This window comes from Meles meles, unplaced genomic scaffold, assembly GCF_922984935.1.
Source record: "Meles meles unplaced genomic scaffold, mMelMel3.1 paternal haplotype, whole genome shotgun sequence".
Lineage (NCBI taxonomy): Eukaryota > Metazoa > Chordata > Mammalia > Carnivora > Mustelidae > Meles > Meles meles.
In genome coordinates, this window is record NW_025721331.1 from 11,424 (window position 1) to 34,243 (window position 22,820).

General features: G+C 38.3%; 1 protein-coding gene across 1 annotated transcript; it reads right to left on the reverse strand.

The window, feature by feature from the left end:
• Positions 1–8,920: 8,920 nt before the first annotated feature.
• Positions 8,921–9,697, reverse strand: LOC123936312 (olfactory receptor 2M5-like; the record flags this gene model as incomplete). The annotated part of the gene is made up of 1 exon (XM_045996936.1): positions 8,921–9,697. A coding segment is annotated over one exon (777 nt), but the record flags the coding sequence as incomplete, so codon positions are not given.
• Positions 9,698–22,820: the final 13,123 nt, after the last annotated feature.

Below are 22,820 nucleotides of genomic sequence, written 5' to 3' on the forward strand. Positions count from 1 at the left end.
TATCAATGAAACTAGAAGCTCGTTTCTTGAAAGAATCAATAAGATTGATAAACCATTGGCCACACTAATCCAAAAGAAAAGAGAGAAAGCCCAAATTAATAAAATGATGGATGAAAAGGGAGAGATCACAACGAACACCAAGGAAATAGAAACAATCATCAGAAATTATTACCAACAGTTATATGCTAATAAGCTAAGCAACCTAGATGAAATGGATGCATTCCTGGAAAACTGCAAACTCCCAAAATTGAACCAGGAAGAAATTGACAACCTGAATAGACCGATATCTAGTAACGAGATTGAAGCAGTGATCAAAATCCTCCCCAAAAACAAGAGCCCAGGACCTGATGGATTCCCTGGGGAATTCTACCAAACTTTCAAAAATAAATAACACCAATTATCCTGAAGCTGTTCCAAAAAATTGAAGCAGAAGGAAAACTTCCAGACTCTTTTTATGAAGCCAGCATTACCCTGATCCCCAAACCAGGCAAAGACCTTACCAAAAAGAAGTATTTCATACCAATATCACTGTTGAATATAGATGTTAAGATTCTCAACAAGATCCTAGCAAACAGGATCCAGCAGCACATTAAAAAGATTATCCACCATGACTAGGTGGGATTCATCCCTGGGTTGCAAGGTTGGTTCAACATTTGCAAATCAATCAATGTGATAGAACAAATCAATAAGAGAAGAGAGAAGAACCACATGGTCCTCTCAATTCATGCAGAAAAAGCATTTGACAAAATCCAGCATCCGTTCCTGTTTAAAATGCTTCAAAGTATAGGGATAGAGGGAACATTCCTGAACTTCATAAAATCTATGTATGAAAGACCCACAGCAAATATCATCCTCAATGGGAAAAAGCTTTCAGCCTTCTCGTTGAGATCAGGAACACAACAAGAATGCCCACTCTCACCACTCCTGTTCAACTTAGTATTAGAAGTCCTAGCAACGACTATCAGACAACAAAGAGAAATAAAGGGTTTCTAAATTGGCAAGGAGGAAGTCAAACTCTCTCTCTTTGCACATGACATAATTCTTTATCTGGAAAAGCCCAAAGACTCCACCCCCAAATTTTTAGAAGTCATACAGCAATTCAGTAATGTGGCAGGATACAAAGTCAATATACAGAAATCAGTGGCTTTCTTATACACGAACAATGAAAATACAGAAAGTTAAATTAGAGAATCGATTCCGTTTACTATAGCACCAAGAAACATAAGATACCTGGGAATAAACCTAACCAAAGAGGTAAAGGACCCGTACGTGTGGAACTACAGAACACTCATGAAAGAAATTGAAGAAGACACAAAAAGATGGAAGACCATTCCATGCTCTTGGATTGGAAAATTAAAGATTGTTAAAATGTCTGTACTGCCTAGAGAAATCTATACTTTTAATGCCATTTCGATCAAAATTCCACCGGTATTTTTCAAAGAGCTGGAGCAAATAATCTTAAAATTTGTATGGAATCAGAAGAGACCCCAAATTGCTAAGGAAATGTTGAAAAACAAAAACAAAACTGGCAGCATCATGTTACCCAATTTCAAGCTTTACTACAAAGCTCTGATCACCAAGACAGCGTGGTACTGGCATAAAAACAGACACATTGACCAGTGGAACAGAGTGGAGAGCCCAGATATGGACCCTCAGCTCTATGGTCAAATAATCTTCGACAAAACAGGAAAAAATATACAGTGGAAAAAAGACAGTCTCTTCAATAAATGGTTCTGGGAAAACTGGACAGCGATATGTAGAAGAATGAAACTCGAACATTCTCTTACACCGTACACAAAGATAAACTCAAAATGGATAAAAGACATCAATGTGAGGCAGGAATCCATCAGAATACTAGAGCAGAACATAGGCAGTAACCTCTTCGATATCAGCCACAGCAACTTCTCTCAAGATATGTCTCCAAAGACAAAGGAAACAAAAGCGAAAATGAACTTTTGGGATTTCATCAAGATCAAAAGCTTCTGCATAGCAAGAGAAACAGTCAACAAAACAAAAAGGCAACCCACGGAATGGGAGAAGGTATTTGCAAATGACAGTACAGACAAAGGTTGATATCCAGGATCTATAAAGAACTTCTCAAACTCAACACACACAAAACAGATAATCATATCAAAAAATGGGCAGAAGATATGAACAGACACTTCTCCAATGAAGACATACAAATGGCTATCAGACACATGAAAAAATATTCATCATCACTAGCCATCAGGGAGATTCTAATTAAAACCTCATTGATATATCTCCTTACACCAGTTAAAATGGCCAAAATTAGCAAGACAGGAAACAACGTGTGTTGGAGAGGTTGTGGAGAAAGGGGAACCCTCTTACACTGTTAGAGGGAATGCAAGTTGGTGTAGCCACTCTGGAAAACAATGTGGAGATTCCTGAAGAAATTAAAAATAGAGCTTCCCTATGACCCTGCAATTGCACTGCTGGGTTTTTACCCCAAAGATACAGATGTAGTGAAAAGAAGAGCCATCTGTACCCCAATGTTTATTGCAGCAATGGCCACGGTGTGGTACATTTACACTATGGAGTATTATGCCTCCATCAGAAAGGATGAATACCCAACTTTTGTAGCCTCATGGACGGGACTGGAAGAGATTATGCTGAGCGAAATAAGTCAAGCAGAGAGAGTCAAGTATCATGTGGTCTCACTGATTTGTGGAGCATAACAAAGAACACGGAGGACATGGGGAGATGTAGAGGAGCGTGAGTTGAGGGAAACTGGAAGAGGAGATGAACCATGAGAGACTATGGACTTTGAAAAGCTACCAGAGGGTTTTGAAGGGGTGTGGGGGTGTGGGGTTGAGTAACCAGGTGTTAGGTAATAGGGAGGGCACGTACTGCATGGAGAACTGGGTGTGGTACAAAAACAATGAACACTGTTATGCTGAAAATAAATTAAAAAAATGAACTGAAAAAATAGATTAAATAATGAGATGCTGGATTAAACGGAGAACTTGTGCTGTCAAATCCTTGTTAGAAACTGACAAAGAACAGATTAAGGATCTCGAAAACAACAAATTATTTTGAAGTCACAACAGAGAGTTGCTGCACTCTCCCTCCCACAGACAGTGTTACTGGATAAAAAGAGCCCAAATTACTCCTGTGGTTTATTTTCTTGACAAGTGCCTCCCTGTTCAAATATTCTAATGTCAGAATTATTGGAATCCCTTGGGGGGGGGCGGAGAAAAAAGGAAACTACAGGATATATTTGAAAAAATTCTCCATGAAAATTTCACAATCTGTAGAATGGAACCAGCATTCATGTCTTAAAGACTGAAAGGTCTACCCCCAAGATCAGATAATCTAGAAAGACCTTGAGACTACTGATTGTGAAAATGATGAATCATAAATTTGGAGAGGAGCTCTTGAAAGTGACTAGGGAGAAGAAATTCCTTACATACAGAGAAAGGCCCATAAGAATAAAGTCAGACCTGTGCACACAAAGCTGGCAAACCAGAAAGGGCAAGCAAGACATATTCAGGGCACTAAATGTGAAGAAAATGCAGCCAATAATACCTTATCCAGCAATATGACATTCAAAATGGATAGAGAGATAAAGGGCCTCCAAGACCAGTAAGGTTTAAAAGAGTATGTGACCACCAAGCTGACACTGCAGGAAATATTAATGAGGGTTCTATAAAAGAGGAAAAAACACAAGAATATCACTGAAAAGTAATATATGGAGACAATCTATAGAAAAAAAGACTTCAAAGGTAACACGATGTCAATAAAAATGTATCTCTCAATAATCACACTCAATGTAAATGGCCTAAGTACACCCATAAAATGACACAGGGTTGCAGATCGGATAAAATGACAGGACACATTCATAAGGGTACATCCTAAGGATATATCCAGACTGAAAGTGAAGGGATGAAGAAGCATCTTTCATGCCATTGGGCCTCAACAGAAGGCTGGGGTAACAATTCTAATATTGGATAAATTAGACTTTAAACTAAAGACCATAGTCAGAGACACAGAAGAACACTGCATCATTCTTAAAGGGTTTATCCACCAAAAATATCTAACAGTTGTAAATATTTATGCCACACTATGGGAGCAGCCAGCTTCATAAGACAACTGTTAATCAAGATAAAAAGTCATTTTGATATGAATACATTAATAGTAGGGGATCTTAACACACCTCTCTCAGTAATAGACAGATCATCCAAGCAGAAAATCAAAAAAGAAACAAGAGCATTGAATGACACATTGCACCAGATGGACCTCATAAATATATACAGAACATTCTACCTAAAACAACAGAATACTCATTCTTTTTGAATGCACATGGAACCTTATCCAGAATAGACCACATATTGGGTCACAAATCAGGGCTCAAGATACCAAAAGATTGAAAATATTCCCTGCATATTTTCAGATCACAATGCTTTGAAACAGGAGCTCAACCACAAGAAAAAGTTTGGAACGAATTCAAACACCTGAAGCTAAAAACCACCTTGATTAAGAATGCTTGGATCAATTGAAGAACTTACACAATTCATGGAAACCAATGAGAATTAGGAGCCTTTGGTCCAGAACCTATGGGATACAATAATTTGGTCCTAAGGGGGAAATATATAGCCTTCAAGCCTCCCTCAAAAAAAAAAAAAAAATTGAAAAATCCAGAATACAACAGCTGTATTTACACCTTAATGAACTGGAGAATCAATAACAAATTAAGCCAACTCCACACACAAAAAGGGAAATAATCAAGATTAGAGCAGAGATCAATGAGATAGAAACTAGAGATACACTAGAAAGCCTCAATGAAATTAGAAGCTCCTTTTTTGAAAGTATCGATAAGAGTGATAAGCCATTGGCCAAACTAATCCAAAAGAAAAGAGAGAAGGCTCGAATTAATAAAATTATGAATGAAAAGGGAGAGATCACAACTAACACCAAGGAAATAGAAACACTCATCAGAAATTATTATCAGCAACGTGAAGCAGGAATCCATCAGAATCCTAGAGGAGAACATAAGCAGTAACCTCTTTGACACTGGCCACAGCAACTTCTTTCAAGATATGTCTCCAAAGGCAAAAGGAAACAAAAGTGAAAATGAATTTTTTTACTTAATCAAGATCAGAATCTTCTGCACAGCAAAGTAAACAGTCAACAAAACAAACAGGCAACTCACAAAATGGGAGAAGATATTTACAAATGACAATACAGACAAAGTGCTGATACCCAGGATCTACAAAGAACTTCTCAAACTCAACACACACAAAACAGATAATTATGTCAATAAATGGACAGTACACATGAACAGACACTTCTCCAAACGAGATATACAAGTGGCTAATAGACACGTGAAAAAACGTTCATCATCACTAGCCATCAGGGAGTTTCAAATCAAAACCACAATGAGATACCACCTTATACAAGTTAGGATGGCTAAAATTAACAAGACAGTATAATACATGTATTGGAGAGGATGTGGAGAAAGAAGAACCCTCTTACACTGTTGGTGGGAATGCAAGTTGGTGCAGCCACTTTGGAACACAGTGTAGAGATTTCTTAAATTAAAAGTAGAGTTTCTCTATGAGCCTGCAATTGCACCACTGGGTATTTACCCCCCAAAATACTGATGTAATGAAAAGAAGGGTCATCTGTTCTCCTATGTTCATAGCAGCAATATCCACAGTTGCCAAACTATGGAAAGAGCAAAGATGCCCTTCAACAGATGAATGGATAAGGAAGATTTGGTTGATATATACTATGGAGTATTATGACTACATCAGAAAGGATGAATACCCAGCTTTTGTATCAGCATGGATGGGACTGGAAGAGATTATGCTGAGTGAAATAAGTCAAGCAGAGAGAGTCAATTATCATTGGGTTTCACTTATTTGTGGAGCATAAGAAATAACATGGAGGAAATGGGGAGATGGAGAGTAGAAAGGAGTTTTGGGAAATTGGAGGGGAAGGAAAACCATGAGAGATTGTGGACTCTGAAATACAATTTGAGGGTTTTGGAGGGTTGGGGGTTTGTAGGTTGGGTAAGCCTGGTTGTGGGTATTATGGAGGGCATGTATTGCATGGAGCACTGGGTGTGGTACATAAACAATGAATTCTGGAACAATAAAAATAAATTTAAAAATAAATAAAAATTAAAAAAAAACTAATGATGTACCTACTATTACTTAGCTATTTGAATTTAAATAAATAAATACATATTTTATTTATATATAGAAGACATTTTTGGTCATTCTACAACAAAATATATGCATGCTGGAGAGCTGTTAAACTAGAAGAACGCAATTTAAAATCATGACTATGAAAATGGAAATAAATGAAAGAATCATGGTTTAATTAGGATTGATCATTGTTCTTCTGAATGATCATGTACTTAATTATTTCCTTTAAAATATAACTGGAAGAGATTATGCTGAGTGAAATAAGTCAAGCAGAGAGAGTCAATTATCATATGGTTTCACTTATTTGTGGAGCATAACAAATAACATGGAGGACATGGGGAGATGGAGAGGAGAAGGGAGTTGAGGGAAATTGGAAGGGGAGGTGAACCATGAGAGACTATGGACTCTGAAAAACAACCTGAGGGTCTTGAAGGGGTTGGGGGTGGGAGGTTGGGGGAACAAAGTGATGGGTATTAGGGAGGGCATGTATTGCATGGAGCACTGGGTGTGTTGCAAAAACAAAGAATACTGTTATGCTGAAAGGAAATATATATATAAAAAAAAAGATTAAGTCAGTATTTAATGGTGCCCGTCTAATAATAGTGGGTCACAAACACACAGTGTAAATTCCAAGGTGAGTGCCTTCCCAGTCCATCTGGAAATCTATTCACCATGAATTTCACAGGGTTAAAATGTTCACTTCCATGAGTTATATATGAAGTTAATACATATGAAGCTAAAACACACATGTAACATACATAACATACCCTTAACACATACATATGGAGTTAAAACAGTCAAACATAAATAACATGCTTTATGAACACATATTGTTCAACAGAAACTCTTCAAGTCAGACTATCTTCCCTCACTGAGTATTTCTCCTTTCTTTCCTAGTGTGATCTTCTAAACACAGTCTTATCTGTGGATTCCTTTTGGAGTACCATAGTGTTATGACACCACCAACTGAGTGGTAACATTGCATGATAGTATGCATTAAATGACACACTGCTCTTATTTCAGATAGCTTAGAGATAATTTTTATTCTTCAGTGAAGTGACATTTTGACTCAGTTTCAAGGATTCCGTCAGCCATTCCTCTAGGAATTCTGAAGGTGCCATGTTTAATATAATTGAAACAGTTGGAATTTGACATAAAGATTTTAAGTTTTCCAGAACTTAAAGGAGAAGTTGTTAGATTGTTAGTGCTCCTTCTGAATGTTTCTATTCACTAGAAAACTGGTTTTATGTTATTTCAGTCATTTTAAATGATTTTATTTATTTATTTATTTAACAGATATATATATATATATATATATATATATATATATATATATATATATATACAGAGAGAGAGAGAGAGAGAGAGAGAGAGAGCAAGCAGCAGGATTAGCAGGCTCCCAGGACACTGGAATCATGACCTGAGCCAATGGTAGACACTTATCCACCTGAGCCACCCAGGCACCCCTATTTCAGTCATTTTTAGAAAAAAAAGAAACATGTGTAATAAGTTCCTAATGTTCATTTTTTTTTCTTTTATCTTTTCAGTTTTCCAAGATTCATTGTTTATGCACCACACCCAGTGCTCCATGCAATACGTGCCCTCCTAAATACACAGCACAGGGCTCACCCAACCTCCCAACCTCCTCTCTTCCAAACTCTCAGTTTGTTTCTCAGAGTTCACAGTCTCTCTATTATATAGTGTATTTTCAATTTTTTGAAGAATATCAACATTTTGGAAACATCTATAATGCCTCATGCTTTAAATTTTATCATTATAAATATTTTCAATTATTCATTGTTTTATATCACAAATCTGAGTCTTTTTAAATTTATTTTTACTTTCTCATTACTGTGTCTTCAAAATGTTTAAGTTATGAATTATTCAAAACATAAAGTTTATTATTTTTCCTATCTTAAAAATAATACTGGTTTTTCCTAGCCACCTTAACCCATTATATTATATACATTATAAAGAGATCTGGAAACTTTAAGACTGGGAAATTATCTAGCAAGCATGTCTAGAAAATTAGGTCAGTAATTACTTCCGTGACTTACAACCCTTGGTAAGCATGACAATCACTAATCAGTCTCCTGGTCGGATCCCTGAGACCAATTTAACAGATTCTAATTCTGCTAATCTGAGATGAGAACAAAAGTGCTATATTTTGTGAAGTCAGCAAATTATTTTAACACCAGTGATCAGAAATCCACTCTTTGGAAGCACTGACATAGAGTGAAGACTATTTTTACAAGAGTAAGAGGAATTAATAGTCCTGTTAGATATATGGAGCAAAGCAATACTGTAAATTTATCTGATTCCTGATGATTTATCATCATGCCCATTAATTAATTTTATCAGGGAATTATTCTGAGGTATCTATGTGCTTGTCAATTTTTTTATTTTTCATTTTAGGGATACAGACACTGATCTTTTTTTATGGTATCAACATGAAACTTGGAAATACTAAAGTGTACATTACCATCAAGCATGAATCATAAAGAGAATTGATGTACACAGTTCCTTGTCCTGCATCAACACATAATGTAGGACAATCAGAAAGAAATTTTAAGATGGAGAAAGGAAAGGATAAACATTTTTTTCCCCTGCAGATAAACTCAGTAAAGTGAGTTGAATTTTTCAGGATCTTGAAGGGATAATGATGATGATGATGATGAATCAACTGACAAAATGTCCCTTTGCTGGTGTATCTCTATTTTGCCTATGGGTGACAGTGAGATTTCTGCCATTTACCTGAAGGACTGACACCTCCCTAGTAACTTTTTCAGAGCACTTAGAACTTCCTTGTTCCTAAGACTGTAGGCAAGTGAGTTTAGGAGTAGAGTGAGGACAGTTCCAAACAGAAAGAGACCCTGACTCAACCTTGGAGTCTTGGCAGAACCGGGTCTCATGTAGATGCACATGCCTGGACCAAAATAGAGACCCACCACACAGAGATGAGAGGAGCAGGTGGCCAGAGCTTTGTTCCTGCCTTCTGGGGAGTTCATTAGGAGTACTGCAAGGAAGATGAGAACATAGGAAGACAAGATGAGAGACAAGGGCAGCAGCAGAACAAGGATGCTTGTTATCACCACTGCCTTTTCATAGGCTGAGATATCCTCACGGACGATCCTAAGCACCGCCATGAATTCACAGAAGAAGTGGGGAATCTCTCTGGGGCTGCAGATGTTAAAATGCAAGGTAAAAGCAGTGTGTCCCAGGGAAGTAAGTGCCCCTCCAGCCCAAGACATGGCAATCATCTGCAAGCAAACCTTAGGGTTGATGATGACTGGGTATCGAAGAAGATCACATATAGCCACATAATGATAAAAGCACATGAGAGTTATAAGGATGCATTCTGCAATGGCCACCATCAGGGAGAAGAATATTTGAGTCCCACAAGCCAGGAATGATATGCTCCGCCATCCAGAGAAGAAGTTGAATGCCATTTTGGGGACAATGCTAGAGGTCAAAGTCAAATCCATTAAGGAGAGCTGACTGAGAAGGAAGTACATGGGGGTGTGGAGATGGAAATAAACCAAAGAGGAGGATCAGAAGAGTGTTGCCAGTGAAGGCAGCCGTGTATATCAGGAGAATGATGGAGACCATAGCTGTGATGTATTTAAATTCAGGGAAGAAACCCAGGAGAATGAAATCTGTGGTTTCTGTCTCATTCCCACTCTTCATGACTCTCTGTAATGATAACAGACATATAAGAGATTTATTAAAAAATCGTAGAAATGAAGCAGTTTCTTATTAAAGTTTAAGAACAATGGCAAATACAAAAATACTCCTCCATGGTCACTTGAATCAGTTTTTACTATTTTTTCTATATTTCTTATCCATGATTTAATGTACTTTTAGAAACATGTTTGTGTGTGTGTGTGTGTGTGTGTGTGTGTGTGTATTTTAAGATTTTTTTTTAATTAATTAATTTATTTTTATTTGCTTATTTACAGCATAACAGTGTTCATTGTTTTGGCATCACACCCAGTGCTCCATGCAGTACGTGCCCTCCCTATTACCCACCACCTGGTTCCTCAACCTCCCACCCCACCCCACCCCCTCCCGCCGCCCCTTCATAACCCTCTGGTTGTTTTTCAGAGTCCATAGTCTTTCATGGTTCATCTCCCCTTCCAGTTTCCCTCAACTCCCTCTCCTCTCCATCTCCCCATGTCCTCCATGTTATTTGTTATGCTCCACAAATAAGTGAGACCATATGATACTTGACTCTCTCTGCTTGACTTATTTCGCTCAGCATAATTTCTTCCAGTCCTGTCCATGTTGCTACAAAAGTTGGGTATTCGTCCTTTCTGATGGAGGCATAATACTCCATTGTGTATATGGACCACATCTTCCTTATCCATTCATCCGTTGAAGGGCATCTTGGTTCTTTCCACAGTTTGGCGACCGTAGCCATTGCTGCAATAAACATTGGGGTACAAATGGCCCTTCTTTTCACTACATCTGTATCTTTGGGGTAAATACCCAGCAGTGCAATTGCAGGGTCATAGGGAAGCTCTATTTTTAATTTCTTGAGGAATCTCCACACTGTTCTCCAAAGTGGCTGCACTAACTTGCATTCCCACCAACAGTGTAAGAGGGTTCCCCTTTCTCCACATCCTCTCCAGCACACGTTGTTTCCTGTCTTGCTAATTTTGGCCATTCTGACTGGTGTTAGGTGGTATCTCAATGTTGTTTTAATTTGAATCTCCCTGATGGCTAGTGATGATGAACATTTTTTCATGTGTCTGATAGCCATTTGTATGTCTTCATTGGAGAAGTGTCTATTCATATCTTCTGCCCATTTTTTGATATGATTATCTGTTTTGTGTGTGTTGAGTTTGAGAAGTTCTTTGTAGATCCTGGATATCAACCTTTTGTCTGTACTGTCATTTACAAATATCTTCTCCCATTCCGTGGGTTGCCTCTTTGTTTTGTTGACTGTTTCCTTTGCTGTGCAGAAGCTTTTGATCTTGATGAAGTCCCAAAAGTTCATTTTTGCTTTTGTTTCCTTGGCCTTTGGAGACTTATCTTGAAAGAAGTTGCTGTGGCTGATATCGAAGAGGTTACTGCCTATGTTCTCCTCTAGGATTCTGATAGATTCCTGTCTCACGTTGAGGTCCTTTATCCATTTTGAGTTTATCTTTGTGAACGGTGTAAGAGAATGGTCGAGTTTCATTCTTCTACATATTGCTGTCCAGTTTTCCCAGCACCATTTATTGAAGAGACTGTCTTTTTTCCATTGAATATTTTTTCCTGTTTTGTCGAAGATTATTTGACCATAGAGTTGAGGGTCCATATCTGGGCTCTCCACTCTGTTCCACTGGTCTATGTGTCTGTTTTTATGCCAGTACCACGCTGTCTTGGTGATCACGGCTTTGTAGTAAAGCTTGAAATCGGGTAATGTGATGCCGCCAGTTTTGTTTTTGTTTTTCAACATTTCCTTAGCAATTCGGGGTCTCTTCTGACTCCATACAAATTTTAGGATTATTTGCTCCAGCTCTTTGAAAAATATCGGTGGAATTTTGATCGGAATGGCATTAAAAGTATAGATTGCTCTAGGCAGTATAGACATTTTAACAATGTTTATTCTTCCAATCCAAGAGCATGGAACAGTCTTCCATCTTTTTGTGTCTTCTTCAATTTCTTTCATGAGTGTTCTGTAGTTCCTCGAGTACAGGTCCTTTACTTCTTTGGTTAGGTTTATGCCCAGGTATCTTATGGTTTTTGGTGCTATAGTAAATGGAATCGATTCTCTAATTTCCCTTTCTGTATTTTCATTGTTAGTGTATAAGAAAGCCACTGATTTCTGTACATTGACTTTGTATCCTGCCACGTTACTGAATTTCTGTATGAGTTCTAGTAGTTTGGGGGTGGAGTCTTTGGGGTTTTCCATATAAAGAATCATGTCATCTGCGAAGAGAGAGAGTTTGACTTCTTCCTTGCCAATTTGGATACCTTTTATTTCTCTTTGTTGTCTGATTGCCGTTGCTAGAACTTCTAATACTATGTTGAACAAGAGTGGTGAGAGTGGGCATCCTTGTCGTGTTCCTGATCTCAATGGGAAGGCTGCAAGCTTTTTCCCATTGAGGATGATATTTGCTGTGGGTCTTTCATAGATAGATTTTATGAAGTTCAGGAATGTTCCCTCTATCCCTATACTTTGAAGCGTTTTCATCAGGAACAGATGCTGGATTTTGTCAAATGCTTTTTCTGCATCAATTGAGAAGACCATGTGGTTCTTCTCTCTTCTCTTATTGATGTGTTCTATCACACTGATTGATTTGCGAATGTTGAACCAACCTTGCAACCCAGGGATAAATCCCACCTGGTCATGGTGGATAATCTTTTTAATGTGCTGCTGGATCCTGTTTGCTAGGATCTTGTTGAGAATCTTTGCATCCATATTCATCAGTGATATTGGTCTGAAATTCTCCTTTTTGTTAGGGTCTTTGCCTGGTTTGGGGATCAGGGTAATGCTGGCTTCATAAAAAGAGTCTGGAAGTTTCCCTTCTGCTTCAATTTTTTGGAACAGCTTCAGGAGAATTGGTGTTATTTCTTCTTTGAAAGTTTGGTAGAATTCCCCAGGGAATCCGTCAGGTCCTGGGCTCTTGTTTTTTGGGAGGTTTTTGATCACTGCTTCAATCTCATTACTAGATATCGGTCTATTCAGGTTGTCAATTTCTTCCTGGTTCAATTTTGGGAGTTTGTAGCTTTCAAGGAATGCATCCATTTCATCTAGGTTGCTTAGCTTATTGGCATATAACTGTTGGTAATAATTTCTGATGATTGTTTCTATTTCCTTGGTGTTAGTTGTGATCTCTCCCTTTTCATTCATAATTTTATTAATTTGGGCTTTCTCTCTTTTCTTTTGGATTAGTGTGGCCAATGGTTTATCGATCTTATTAATTCTTTCAAAAAACCAGCTTCTAGTTTCATTGATACGTTCTACTGTATCTCTCGTTTCTACCTCATTGATCTCTGCTCTAATCTTGATTATTTCCCTTCTTGCATGTGGAGTTGGTTTGATTTGTTGTTGATTCTCCAGTTCTTTAAGGTGTAGAGACAGCTGGTGTATTCTGGATTTTTCAATGTTTTTGAGGGAGGATTGGATGGCTATGTATTTCCCCCTTAGAACCGCCTTTGCTGTGTCCCATAGGTTTTGGACCGAGGTGTCTTCATTCTCATTGGTTTCCATGAATTGTTTAAGTTCATCTTTGATCTCCTGGTTGATCCAAGCATTCTTAAGCAGGGTGGTCTTTAGCTTCCAGGTGTTTGAGTTCCTTCTGAACTTTTCCTTGTGATTGAGCTCCAGTTTCAAAGCATTGTGATCGGAGAATATGCAGGGAATAATGTCAGTCTTTTGGTATCGGTTGAGTCCTGCTTTGTGACCCAGTATGTGGTCTATTCTGGAGAAGGTTCCATGTGCACTTGAGAAGAATGAGTATTCTGTTGTTTTAGGGTGGAATGTTCTGTATATGTCTATGAGGTCCATCTGGTCCAATGTTTCATTCAATGCTCTTATTTCTTTATTAATTTTCTGCTTCGATGATCTGTCTATTTCTGAGAGAGGCGTATTAAGATCTCCTACTATTATTGTATTCATATCAATATGGCCCTTTATCTTGATTAATAGTTTTCTTACATAATTGGGTGCTCCCATATTGGGGGCATAGATATTCACAATTGTTAGATCGTCTTGGCGGATAGTCCCTTTAAGAATTATGTAGTGTCCTTCTGTATCTCTGACTACAGTCTTTAGTTTAAAATCTAATTTATCTGATATGAGAATTGCTACTCCGGCCTTCTTTTGAGGCCCATTGGCATGAAAGATGCTTCTCCATCCCTTCACTTTCAGCCTGGGTGTATCCTTAGGTTCAAAATGGGTCTCTTGTAGACAACATATGGATGGGTCCTGTCGTTTTATCCAATCTGCAACCCTGTGTCGTTTTATGGGCGCATTTAGGCCATTCACATTGAGAGTGATTATTGAGAGATACGTTTTGATTGACATCGTGTTGCCTTTGATGTCTTTCTGTCTATAGATTGTTTCTATATTTCTGTTCAATGATATTCTTAGGATTTTTTCTCTTTTATAGGACCCCCCTTAATATTTCCTGCAGTGTCAGCTTGGTGGTTGCATAGTCTTTTAAGCCTTGCCGGTCTTGGAAACTCTTTATCTCTCCATCCATTTTAAATGTCAGTCTTGCTGGATAGAGTATTCTTGGTTGCATGTTCTTCTCATTTAGTACTCTGAATATATTTTGCCAGCCCTTCCTGGCTTGCCAGGTCTCTGTGGAAAGGTCTGACGTTATTCTAATGGGCTTTCCTCTGTATGTAAGAAGCTTCTTTGTCCTAGCTGCTTTTAAGAGGGTCTCTCTTGAAACATAATTCCCCATTTTAACTATAAGGTGCTGTGAGGACTTTCGAGAATCTAAAATCTTGGGAGGAGATCTTTCTGCCTCTAGTACATGAACATTGTTTCCATTCGTGAGATTGGGAAAATTTTCATAGACAACTTCTTCCACTATATCTTCTAGACTTCTTTCTTTTTCTTCCCCTTCAGGGATTCCAATAATTCTGACGTTGGAACGTTTCATGGCATCGTTTATTTCCCTGATTCTGTTTTCGTGGCTTCTGAGCTGTTTGTTCCAGGCTTCCTCCTGATCCTTTCTCTCTATCTGTTTGTCCTCCAGATCACTAATTCTATCTTCTGTCTCAGTTACCCTAGCTTTTAGAGAATTTAGATTGGACTGGAACTCATTGAGAGCATTTTGAACATCATCCCTGGTGGCTTTCAGTTCTGCCCTAACATTGTGAACATCATCCCTGGTGGCTTTCAGTTCTGCCCTAATCAATTCTGTTTGGTCATCCATGGCTTTCTCCAACCTAGCTATTGCCTGGATAATTGTTAGTCTGAATTCCTTTTCTGACATATTGTCTATGTTGATAGCCATTAGTTCTGTTGCAGAAGGCCCATCCTCTGTATTTTTCTTCTGTTGGGTATTCCTCCTCCTAGTCATTTTGGTAAGAGATGACTAAACAGATGCAGCTGGACTTATCAATTGTGGTGCAGTCAATGTGCACCCTGGAACGCTTCTGTGCAATCAGGATTCCCCACCCAAATGAGAGAAAAAAGAAAAGAAAAAGAAATAGAGAAGAAGAAAGAAAAAAAAAGGGGGAAAGAAAAAAGGAAGAAAAAAAAAAAAGAGAGAGAGAGAGAGATAGGAAAAAAAGGGAAGATATAAGAGAAGGCTCAGCCCAAATGGGCCACAAGGTAAGATTTGTGGAGTATACAAACAAAAACAGACAGACAAAGAGTGATAAACGTATATGACAAGAGAAAAAAATATGTATATATAAGCAAAAAAAAAGGGAAAAACCTCCTCAGAAAGAACCCCAAGTATAAGATTTATATATTGTCAGGACAGACACAAATTCACAGAAACACTGACAGAAGGAAAAATTGGGAGAATGGTTATAGATTCTCAGTGTGGGTGAGGAAGGTTATTTTGATTCTTCCTGAAGGTATCTTGATGTTTTTGTTAAGGGACTCAACTTTCCTAAGTTACAGGGGGATTAGAAACTGGTTTGCCTATAGGGGTAGCATTGATTGGGGAAAGGGGGTTACCTTGAAGTTTAACTCTATATGTATAGTAGAAAATAAAGATTAAAAAAAGAATAAACTAGACTAAACTAAGTTAAAATTAAAAAAAATAGAAAAACAAAAGAAAAACACGGGTGTATGTATCAAAAATTTCAGGTTAGAAGGTTATTAAAAAATTTGATGTACTGGACATCTCAGTGTGATGGTAAATAGGTTAAAAAATTATCTGTATGTATAAAAAAAAAGAACCAGAATATTGGTAAAGAGTTAAAAATATAAGTTGTATTTATGAAGTAGTGGTGGTTGTTCTCTTGTAGTCTTTTTTTTTTTTTTTTTTCCTTCCTTCCTGGTTGGTTTTCTGGGGGAGGGGCCTGCCACGTGGGTTTTCAGACAATGATGTTCCCTGAGTTAGGTCCTCCCACTCCCCTCAAGGGGGTGAGCTCTTTTTTTTTCAGGAAACTGTTTTTTTTTTTCAGCCTTTTGTTCTCTGGGGGTTTTTATGTTCTTTCATCTGCTTTCTCTCGCCTTGACAGCTTTTGATGGTTTTTGGAGGTTTAGAGGAGAGCAAACAGCACCCCAACCTCCCTCTCAGAGAGAAGCCTCAGACTGTTTTGCAAAAGCTGCTGGCAGAGTTGGTTCTGGGTCACTGTCCCTGGGGATGCAGGAGCTCCTCGTTGTGCCCAAAACCAGGGCAGCGGTGGCTGTCTAGGCAGCTCCAGATCGCCAGAGAGGTTCCGAGCAGAGATCTCGCACTGAAATTTTCCCGCTGTCCCGGGCTGGGAATGTCTGGTTTTTCCTGCTGCCAGAGCTCCAGGCTAGCGCCTATGAGCACTTACCCCAAGGGAGGGTGTGGGACCCGCGCGTTTCAGGATTGCCGTCAGGCCAGGCTCCCAGCCCCTCACGGAAGACAGACCCCACTCGTTCTCAGGCGCGCTGGCATTCAGGTGCACTCGCGGCTCAGGGACGGAGACCTGATTTCTCCGCCGCACTCTCTCTGGCTCCACGCCAGGGGAGGCTGTCCTGGGTCTGGGGACTTAGGTCCCTGACCCTAACCGCCCAGGTTCCCACTATTACCCCCCCCCCCCCACCGCGATCCTTTGCTGTTTGTTTTTTGAGTGCTTTCAACCAGACTCCAAGTTAATGCTGGTCCCCAGACGCAGAGCACTCTCGTGTTGGGGTGTTACTTTCCAATCGGTCACCTCTGGTGGCTCCCTCCCCCTTTTGTTTATCTTCCAATATCAGTCCGATGCTCCCAGTCTGCTTTACCTGCCACTGGCGTCTTCTGCTCCAGTAGAGATCCAGACGTGTATAATTCTGATCTCAGGCTGATTTCATGGGTGGTCGGAGTTCTTTGGTGGGTAATCAGCTCACTTTAGGGTACAGGTTGAAATGGTGCCTCCTCCTACTTCCCCGCCATCTTGCTCCCCCCCTCCCCAAGATTTTTTTTTATTTATTTGACAGAGAGACAGATCACAAGTAGGCAGAGAGACAGGCAGAGACAGAGGGGGAAGCAGGCTCCCCGCTGAGCAGAGAGCCTGATGCGGGGCTCGATCCCAGGACCTTGAGCCGAATGCAGAAGCTTAACCCATTGAGCCACCCAGGTGTCCGAGAGTATACATATTAAAATGAATATCATTAATTTCATGTACTAGAGGTATTTTCATATGTTAAAATAAACTGGACAGTTGTAGTTTTTGTTGTTTTTACAATTTTAAAATATGACAGAGTTGGTAAGTCACAATTTCAAACTGCACATTATCCAATTTTTTCACTATTTTGAAAAATCATGTTATTCCATTCTCATCCTTTTAGTGATTTCATTAGTAATATAAATATTACAATTATTTCCAAGTCAGATATTAGAGACTTTATTTGGCTATGAAAAAATGCTAATTTAATTTACAGAAAATTTATTTTTATAATTTCAAAACACTCTACTTAATTCTTTTGGCTCTGAACATTATAATTTAAGGGGAAAATTAACTATTATGGCTGTAATTTGTTGTTATACACATTTATGATCATTTCAGCTTTTAATCTAATTAACCTTGTTTTCTATCCAGGGAAAACACTTAGTGTATTTACGTGATCTATAGTAAATTCAGATTATCAATGAAGGAGTGAGTTTCCTTTCTATGTGATCTTGTAGGGTTCTTGTTGTTTGAGTTCTTACTATTCTTAACTATTAGCTACAGCTATTATGCCATTGATGGATACAGGGAAAGTCCTTAGGATTCCTTTCCCTCAAATTTACTATGTATTTTTTTTTCCTTTTTAGACTATCCTATTTATATTTAATCTTCTACTCTGATAGTTATAAAATGCTTAGAAATGCTTAGAAAGATAGATAGCCATCTATCTTAACATATCCATCCTTTATTAGAGCATTTTATGTGGATCATCTTCAAACCAAGAGATCATATACCAATGTGATCACATACTAGAATGTCCAGAGACAAAAGGCTTGAGTAAAGGACCTTCTGTCATTGCGTGTTTAATTGACTTGATGAGTTAGGCTTCTTTTAGGTGTGGAGGTAGTTTAAGATTATTATTATTATTAATAATAATGATAATATTAATAATGGCAAAATTAGCCAGATTGCATCTTACTCTCTCCTGCCTTCATGTGAGTCTTGGTGTAGTCAGTGGGTTGTGTATGTCTGAAGTAGAGTCATAAGAAGTTGAGAAACAGATTTCAGAATGCCCAGAGCCTTGAAAATTTTCTAACTTTCCATAAAAGCAAAGCAGGGTCCTGTTATTTAAGTTCTATGTTACATGATGTCCGTTTTCCAGATCAAGTGCAGTTTTCTGAGGGTTTGGGGTATACCTAGGCTGGCTAGGTTCTATTATAAACTTTTCTTCCAAATTCTATTCATCACAGCCTGGAATGAAACCTAGATTTCATCATTTGTGTGACTATATGGTTTCATATGTCTCACTCCTTAAACCATAAGATTTATGATGGAAGGGAGTGTCTTTGTTGAGCTCCACAATTTCTCTTTAGATCTAGCATCTGCTTGACTTCCAGGTTTGCTCTTACAGATGTGGTTGGCCCCCCACCCCTTTCTCCATGGCCCTCCATATTTCTTTTCCTCTATTCTTCTATATTGCAGATTTTTCTCACTTATTGTACAAAGAAATGGTGATGTACATTTTCATGAAATTTGATTTTGGAATCCTGTCACCTTATGTAGTGAGTTCTTCCAAAATATATTTTTTGCAATTAAAAAAAAAAGATCTAGCATGTTGCTTTCAGTGAAAATATGAGCAAAATGCATTATCAGCTTAGGGCTGGAATCCAGACTTTGAACACTGGATTTTGTGCCTGTACCAAACTAGATTCTTTTAACAATCATTTTTCTACCATAAGGTATGTTTATTTTTTTTTTTTTTTTTACTTTTGGAAAATTTTATTCATCTGAAGAATTAAGTATAAGCTATACCCTTACCCACTAAGTCACCAGAAATGCCAGAAATAGTATTTTTGCTTGCTTGTGTGTTTGTTTTTTTTCTTTTTTAATTAATTAATTTATTTTTATTTGCTTATTTACAGCATAACAGTGTTCATTGTTTTGGCATCACACCCAGTGCTCCATGCAGTATGTGCCCTCCCTATTACCCACCACCTGGTTCCTCAACCTCCCACCCCACCCCACCCCCTCCCGCCGCCCCTTCATAACCCTCTGGTTGTTTTTCAGAGTCCATAGTCTCTCATGGTTCATCTCCCCTTCCAGTTTCCCTCAACTCCCTCTCCTCTCCATCTCCCCATGTCCTCCATGTTATTTGTTATGCTCCGCAAGTAAGTGAGACCATATGATACTTGACTCTCTCTGCTTGACTTATTTCGCTCAGCATAATTTCTTCCAGTCCTGTCCATGTTGCTACAAAAGTTGGGTATTCGTCCTTTCTGATGGAGGCATAATACTCCATTGTGTATACGGACCACATCTTCCTTATCCATTCATCCGTTGAAGGGCATCTTGGTTCTTTCCACAGTTTGGCGACCATAGCCATTGCTGCAATAAACATTGGGGTACAAATGGCCCTTCTTTTCACTACATCTGTATCTTTGGGGTAAATACCCAGCAGTGCAATTGCAGGGTCATAGGGAAGCTCTATTTTTAATTTCTTCAGGAATCTCCACACTGTTCTCCAAAGTGGCTGCACTAACTTGCATTCCCACCAACAGTGGAAGAGGGTTCCCCTTTCTCCACATCCTCTCCAGCACACGTTGTTTCCTGTCTTGCCAATTTTGGCCATTCTAACTGGTGTTAGGTGGTATCTCAATGTTGTTTTAATTTGAATCTCCCTGATGGCTAGTGATGATGAACATTTTTTCATGTGTCTGATAGCCATTTGTATGTCTTCGTTGGAGAAGTGTCTGTTCATATCTTCTGCCCATTTTTTAATATGATTATCTGTTTTGTGTGTGTTGAGTTTGAGAAGTTCTTTGTAGATCCTGGATATCAACCTTTTGTCTTTACTGTCATTTACAAATATCTTCTCCCATTCCGTGGGTTGCCTCTTTGTTTTGTTGACTGTTTCCTTTGCTGTGCAGAAGCTTTTGAACTTGATCAATAAGAGAAGAGAGAAGAACCACATGGTCCTCTCAATTGATGCAGAAAAAGCATTTGACAAAATCCAGCATCCGTTCCTGATGAAAACGCTTCAAAGTATAGGGATAGAGGGAACATTCCTGAACTTCATAAAATCTATCTATGAAAGACCCACAGCAAATATCATCCTCAATGGGAAAAAGCTTGCAGCCTTCCCGTTGAGATCAGGAACACGACAAGGATGCCCACTCTCACCACTCTTGTTCAACATAGTATTAGAAGTTCTAGCAACGGCAATCAGACAACAAAGAGAAATAAAAGGTATCCAAATTGGCAAGGAAGAAGTCAAACTCTCTCTCTTCGCAGATGACATGATTCTTTATATGGAAAACCCCAAAGACTCCACCCCCAAACTACTAGAACTCATACAGAAATTCAGTAACGTGGCAGGATACAAAGTCAATGTACAGAAATCAGTGGCTTTCTTATACACTAACAATGAAAATACAGAAAGGGAAATTAGAGAATCGATTCCATTTACTATAGCACCAAAAACCATAAGATACCTGGGCATAAACCTAACCAAAGAAGTAAAGGACCTGTACTCGAGGAACTACAGAACACTCATGAAAGAAATTGAAGAAGACACAAAAAGATGGAAGACTGTTCCATGCTCTTGGATTGGAAGAATAAACATTGTTAAAATGTCTATACTGCCTAGAGCAATCTATACTTTTAATGCCATTCCGATCAAAATTCCACCGATATTTTTCAAAGAGCTGGAGCAAATAATCCTAAAATTTGTATGGAGTCAGAAGAGACCCCGAATTGCTAAGGAAATGTTGAAAAACAAAAACAAAACTGGCGGCATCACATTACCCGATTTCAAGCTTTACTACAAAGCCGTGATCACCAAGACAGCGTGGTACTGGCATAAAAACAGACACATAGACCAGTGGAACAGAGTGGAGAGCCCAGATATGGACCCTCAACTCTATGGTCAAATAATCTTCGACAAAACAGGAAAAAATATTCAATGGAAAAAAGACAGTCTCTTCAATAAATGGTGCTGGGAAAACTGGACAGCAATATGTAGAAGAATGAAACTCGACCATTCTCTTACACCGTTCACAAAGATAAACTCAAAATGGATAAAGGACCTCAACGTGAGACAGGAATCTATCAGAATCCTAGAGGAGAACATAGGCAGTAACCTCTTCGATATCAGCCACAGCAACTTCTTTCAAGATAAGTCTCCAAAGGCCAAGGAAACAAAAGCAAAAATGAACTTTTGGGACTTCATCAAGGTATGTTTATTTTGACTTATGATCACTTATGGGCTTCAAAGCATTTCCCAGCATTTGATTTTGTTGGAATATAGAGAAGAGTTTTAACATAATTATGTCTACTTGATAAATGATATACAGGAAGAACTAGGTCACAGTCAAACAACACTGTCCTACTCCTGGGTAAATTATATATTTACCAAGATTGAACATAACAAGTACTATTGAAAAATAATTATATAGTTAGCATAAACAGAATTTCACAATCTGGGAAAACTGGGTTACTTCCTTTACCAAGATGCTTACTTGTAATTTCTTTTCTGTCAATGAAATCTCTTAGAAAGTATAAAATACTCAAAATTCCTGCTGCCAATTAGTGCTGAATATACTGTTAATGAAAACATAAATAATTTCAGTAAGAAAAAACCAAAACAGGTGACTGAGTAGGTCTTGATAGGCTGTTTTTCCTCAGCCTGTCCAGTTGTGAGCAGGGCTGAGATCTTCCTAATTCCCCAATGTCATGGGGTTTAGTATGGAATGCCTGGTCAGACTAGATTGCTTCATTGGAGGCCCATCAAATATAATCAGGGTTTTTCAAAACTATCTACTAGTGCATGCTCTGATTTTTTTTTTTTTTTTTTTTTTTTTTTTTTTGGTCAGCACCACTATCATTTTCCCAGAGGTCGAATTTAAGATTTTCTTTGCCTTTCAGTCATTAACCTCATTGAATCACTAAGCAAGTTATTCTAAAGTCTCTATTTGCCCTTCCTTTGTATTCCCAGAATTCATACTCTATGCCAATATCCCATGTCCACACTTATCCCTTTTACTTTATCTTTTTAGCTAAATTTTCCCTCTTCTTTAAGGACAAATGTAAGTTTAATCTCCCCAATAAAATGCTCTTTTATGTCTACAGTATATATCAACATGTTTTTCCTAGGTAATTTTGACATATCTCTTTTGGCTTATTATCTACATCGTCCTGTTACTGATTTTTTCACACTTTCTAACTCCTGGGGTTTTGCCATAGTGTTCCTTTTGTTTCTTATTCCTGGTAGATTAACTTATTCTTCATAGGCACTGACTTAACACTACCAATTAAATTAAATTTCACTAAAACCAACAAACACTATATTATATGCTGGGAATTCAAAATGGAAAAAAAATAAATTCGCTGAAGCTTTTTAAAGTAAGGGAA